The following is a 6,000-nucleotide window of genomic DNA, read 5'->3' on the forward strand; positions in this document are numbered from 1 at the left end:
CAGTGACGCCTTGAGCTGGCATTACCGATGTAGCCAAGGAATGCTCGCTGCGTAAATCTCTCGTGCATATTGGAGAGCCTGCAACCTCCACCAAAATGTTATGGAGCTAAGAGAGCGTTAGATATGTTTACAGGTATTTACAATGCTTTCGCTGGCGTACAAGATCGAAGACAGTTTGCACAACATCAGCGAGCGTCTTCGTCTTCTGTAATATCCTCAGCTTCGTCTCTGGCTGTGCTTGGTTACAATATGAACAAATATTGTTACAGAAATTTTTAAAAAGCGATGCAGTCAAGACCGATTATACGGACACCGATCATTTGGACAGCCCCGCAGCTCCGCCACAAACCCATAGGGAATGTATAGAGATGACCAAAATTTCAGGTACCCTGCAGGGCGTCATGCAATAATTCGTACTCCGCCTGGACGAATTCTTAGGGTGGCGACCTAGTCAAGCTGAAATAGCCATAGTTTCGTTTTGAGACATCACCGGCATAGTCATCAGCCATGTTGCCGGCGCTCCGCAAAACCGAAACTAAGTAGTAGTCGGCAATGAGAATTCAGTGCAAGCATTGACTATACTATCTGTAGAGACAGCATGAGAGTGGTCGAGATGCGGGCCTCGGTTTTGTAGTGACACCTTCCGCTCGATTCTAAGCCACTCTTCCTGATCGGTTGATGCTGTTGATAACAGGTGTGGAGTGTCGCTCTTACCACCGATGAAACATGAAAAGAGCGAAAAGGAATAGCATAAAAATAGGGGTGTGCAAATATTCGCAAAGTTCGAATATTTGGTCGGATACAAATATTTGAATAAAATCGAATATATTGCTGACTGTGCGAAAGCGGACATGGTTCTTATCGTTTGCTGCTCTCTAATCTAAGAATATTTGCGTAGAATTTGGCAATGATTTCGTGCTCCTAGCAACACTTTGTAAAGCACATTTTGCCATTAAATGTCTGAACTGAGTGGGAAAGCTAGCCTCTCAGTAGGAAAAAAACATGCTCTGCTGCCCTCTTGTGGTGGCGCTGACGCCATATCGCATGGCTCTGACGGTAGTCTGTTGTCATCACCATGAACACCATTTTGGTTTTGTATGCGGTCTTAATGTGCAGGCAATTTTCGGACTCACTTTTTCTGAAAGAAGATTTCTGCAAATACATTATCATAAGTTACCATATTGAAATACATAAACTATTTGTGTAAATACAGTATCATAAGCACATTGAAATACATAAACTCGGCAAGTCTCATCAAAATCTACACAGAAATAATGAACAAAATTTGGAAGCACACAGTCACCCCTTAAACAACACTGGCAGCTGTGCGCAGTTCATCATGTACAGCCACTGAAATTTGGAAAGATCTGCCCAAATTTTCTTGAATTAACAAGCCCTATTGGTCATAATCAGGCCATGTCAGAAGTACACGTCAGGTTACGGGTTGTGAGCAGTTGCATTTTGTACAGTAATGTAGCCTATAGGGCTTTTAAGGGGTTTTGTGTATGTTTTCTGTGGGCATCTTACAGGTGCCACATCACGTGAGCCATTTAAGAAAGAAAATTAAGAAAACATTTATTTAGAAAGAATTTTAAGGCTCCTTATAAATCTGTTTGACTTATGAAGAGTTCAGCCTAATCAATATGCCATGAATGGATAGTGGGATTTAAAAGATTACCTTATTGTTAAGTTGTTCCCAAGAAATCCATCTTAATATAACTCACTTTAATGGCACATACTGCCGGTTTCAGATTCAAAAGTGCAGTGTAATGTTATTATTAAAACGAAATAGTCTTCACACATTTGTATGCATTTTCTATGGAACATATGACCAGTTTCCTTATAACAAGCGCATGACTTTTACCTGGGCTGAAAAATGGCCTGGAAGTATCTTTGAACATTTGCAGATCACAGACACTTGAATGTGCAATTCTGGTATTTGTCTTCAGGTATAAAAATCCCTGTAAAAAAAAATAGAAACACAGTAAATGCATAAGTAGGTACACAGGCAAGTGCGGGACAATTGGTGAGAATTGGTGGCTTGAATGTGCATCTGCACCTCTTGTAGAAGTGGCTGCATCTCAGCAAGCCAGCTGTAATCCTGATGTTGTTGTCCATGCAGTGCTCAGTGAAGATTCCATGATTGGCAGCCCAAGTCAGTCCAGCCAGTCTTCGAAGTGCGGTTCCGACGAAGACCTCTCGCCGGCAGAGTCTGATGGCCGCTTTGCGCTGTCCTGGGACGAAAAGGAGGCCGTGGCCAGGGTGCCTGCTTACCGGAACCTTGAAGACCGCAAGCTCTTTCTCAGGTGCTCAAAAATTCCCAGCTCTCAGTATTTTACCAGGTGTTTCCTTAGAATTAAAAAATTTTTTAAGAATTTGTCTGTAGGATATAGTGCTTATCTACTACTTGAGCTGGACTACTCAAATAACAGACATTACTTGCACAAGAAATAAAAAACACACGTTAGTAATTTACAAAGTTTTTGTAATCAGGTTTTAACTAATTAACTTAGTGCGCATATTACAACTTAAAAATTGAAGCCACTGAGTTTTCAATCTCAAAGCACGAGATTTGAAGCAAATTTTGAAACTAGTACCAGCTTTGCGACAAGCATAGTCAAATGTGTACGAAAAAACTTTCCTGTTCCACTTACTTTTATAGCATAATGCTTCTTTATGCATTGAAACACAGAAATACTGGAATGCCAGTGTATTTCATCGCAGTTTGGAGACGCATATTTAGAAACTAGCGTCATCCTCCGAATTCATTACAAATGGATATGTCTTCCGAGCTCGCCTTCTACAATTAGTCAATTGCAAATATGTGTGCAATAAACTAATTAGTTTTAAAGTTAATTAGGGAAATTTTGGTAATCATTTCCACATTTTTGATTCCTCATGCACATTATGTTTGCATAATTAAGTAATCCAGCTCAAGCACTAGAATTGTCTGCATGCGACAGGTAATTTAAAACTTGAAACGTAACTTAAAAAAAAACAACACCCTGTATGTACATAGCTTACTTTATATATTGTAATATGATCTGTTGATTCATACCAAGAGAATCTGAAAAAGACCATTAGCCCCCTTATTATCAATAGCTGCTAAGGCATTAAGGCATATTGCTTTTTTAAATATAGGGAGCCCATCAACTTACAAGGCAGCCACCTGCACTGAAGCATCTGTAGCTTGAAGACTGTTTAGAAGCTGCAACGAAACTTGGAGTGGCATAATTATTTTTGGGCGGATGTTACTGAGCGTAGCCATTATAAATTGTGAAATGTGTCAGTAGCAAACAGGGGAATCACGGTGCCATAAAACAAATTCCCAAATGTGCGTACTATATTACATTTTTTTCATTTCTGTGGCTCTTTAGAAGTAATAGATCGATTGGGTGCTTGACATTAATTGAAGTTTGTGAGTCTGTACTGTTTTTTCTTTGTTTTTGTTTCTCATGCCAGTCATGAGTTTTATATGAAGGGGGTGGAGGCAGGAGAGGGCAAACACACGAGAGCTTTAGAGCAATATTTCTGTATGTATACTTGAAACTTTTTACTTTTTTGCTGCTGTAGATGTAAAAAACCATATTGCATGTGAATTAGTATTTGGATATTGAAATATTACGCTTGCATTATCTACTCTTGGTAACTGTAGCTTTATGATTTCGTACGGCATTTTATTTTTATTTTCGGTGGTGTCTTATTTGAATAGATAATGCCACTCTTGTTTTTGATATATTATTTAAGGCATTTAAGTTGCATGGTTGTGCCACATTTCACGCATCACCGTGCACTCTGTAACGTGTTTCTAAAATAAAGTCGTGCCACTCATTTCAGGTTGTGCCCACGCTTCAAGGGCAAGGATCACCTCGAGGAGATCATGTACTACGAGAATGTGCGCCGGTCTCACCTCCTCGCTCTTTTGGACAAGTTCCGTGAGGTGCTCTTCACTGTGCAGCATGAAGACCCCACAATAGCGGTGTTCTACAGCTGACATAGTGGACATTAGGTCTTTTTTTCTCTTCGAAGAGTGTGCCCACACATTGGCTCTGGACATTGCTGGTAAAGGCTCTGGCTAGTCTATTTTGAGTGCCGTATTCTGTTGCAGTTGATACAAGGAATTACCTTTGCCTGCTAAATGACCGAATGACAGAATGCTCGCTTTAGATTTCCCGTTGATGTTATGTTCGGGAAGTTGTGTCATGTGTACTCCTCAAACCACTTATCATTGTTTTTAAAAAGGCAAGAGCACAGCCAAATGTTATGACCAGGATATTTTTTAAAAAGTGGGTTGCATTAATGTAACCATTGTATTGTGTGGAGTTATGAGATCTGCAGCCTTTCCTGTTCTGTAGAATGTAGAAAGTTAAGATACTGTTGCTGTTTGTGTATACAAGTACAGGCTGGAAATCTGAATGCGAGGCTGTGGAATTGCGCATGTTTTTCTAAGATACCTCGCTCCGCAAACTATTTTTATGCCAACTGTGCATCTTGCATATTTCAAAAGTGTGAAGCCACTTGTTTCTTTTGTGAGAATGAATGCAGGGAGGCAGCCAGGGTGCGCGATATGGTCTCTTATTGTTGGCATTTGCGCACAAAGGAGACTGTGCACTGTAGTTAGAACTCGTCGGAGGACAGGTGAGTGCTCTGACTGCAATGTTTTTGCTGAGTGTGGTGCAGCTAGTGAATGGTGTTTATCTCTGGGCCGCAACTTTTAGTACAAGAAAATGCAGGGAGATGCACACAACTGCGATCGCCAACCCATCATAGGGAGCAGCTATTGGTATTCCTTACTTCGCCATGGTGTGATGCGGTGACGGGTTAGTACTGTGCTGCACTTATTTGCCTTCGGTAATGAAGGTGCGTGTAAATTAAAGAAGGTGCGGAATGTAGCAAAGACAACTTTCCACTGTAAAAACAGTGCAGCTTTGCATGCGCTGTGGTTTTCAAGCCTTGAGCAGACTGTGTTATGCATGGCATTTGAAGCATGCATTGCAACAAAAGTGCAATGCATGAAACGCTTCCCAGTCTCACATTCCTATGTGTGCAGCATTCTGCTTTGCTGGTGTGCAGGCCCCATGGACTGTAATGAGCTTGCCATGGTTTGTCGAAAGCAGGCTGGTTTTAATGTGGGCAGCTGGCCTAGAAGTCTTTAAAAAAAAATCAGCTTGCTCTTTTTTGTGGAATCGTTTTCTCTAGATTTTGTTTTGTCACAGAGTAAGCCTCGTGTGAAAACATTTCAATTTAATGCCAGGCACTTTTCTCTTAAAGAGCACGCTATCAGTGTAGTGTCTAGAAAGTGCATGCTTCTGAACCTGGTTATTTTGGGGTTCTTTTGGAAGCATGTTACGGCTACATTTTTGTCCAAGTGTTCATTGATCACACTGTTTTAGTGTGTGTGAAGCAATGAGAGACTGTGGTTTTCTAGCCACCAGTGGCTGGACTTAGTGCACAGGTGTAAACTTCCTCCATGTTGGTTTTGTGCAGTGAAAAAATTGTGCAGAACAATAAAAGAAGTCATAAAGACTGTTCTTTATGAAGCCATTGAATAGATCTTAAAAGCTCTCTGTGCTGTCAAACCTGATTACAGCGAACCTGGTTATTGAAGCCTTATTAGAATTATTATTAAGTGGACTCTTATTAGAATGATTTATGAACACTGTAAAGCTGCCGTGACAATACAAAGCTAAATGTACTGTTACATCAAATGAAAATTGTATCGTCGCCTGGTCAACCAAACTCCATGCAATGCCAAACTGAAAGAGCTCCATAAGTTGGTTTCCCTGCACCACCAGGCTCCTACCACCTGAAGGGGGAAATAAAAAAAGCAGACCCCATGCACTGTAGGAATCATGTTATGCAAAGCTATTTGCGAGTAGCTGACTATCTAGCCTCATTTGGGGTTCTGCAAAGTGTTAATTGGTGAAACGTGTCTGTCTCTTTCCAAAGCCATTGTGTGTATGTATGATGACACCATGAAGACAGTGGCGATGCTTGCAG

The 6,000-nt window shown here is 40.9% G+C and overlaps 1 protein-coding gene across 2 annotated transcripts in view; it reads left to right on the forward strand.

The window, feature by feature from the left end:
- Nprl3 (GATOR complex protein Nprl3) overlaps positions 1–5,531 on the forward strand; it is a 35,252-nt gene extending 29,721 nt beyond the window's left edge. For both annotated transcript variants that reach the window (XM_065447421.1, XM_065447422.1), the window contains 2 exons: positions 2,123–2,306; positions 3,838–5,531. In XM_065447421.1, the coding sequence (XP_065303493.1) occupies positions 2,123–2,306; positions 3,838–3,994 (341 nt within the window). In that variant the 3' untranslated portion in view covers positions 3,995–5,531. The remainder of the gene's footprint in view (positions 1–2,122; positions 2,307–3,837) is intronic.
- Positions 5,532–6,000: the final 469 nt, after the last annotated feature.

The sequence above is a fragment of the Dermacentor albipictus genome, chromosome 8 (genome assembly GCF_038994185.2).
Source record: "Dermacentor albipictus isolate Rhodes 1998 colony chromosome 8, USDA_Dalb.pri_finalv2, whole genome shotgun sequence".
Lineage (NCBI taxonomy): Eukaryota > Metazoa > Arthropoda > Arachnida > Ixodida > Ixodidae > Dermacentor > Dermacentor albipictus.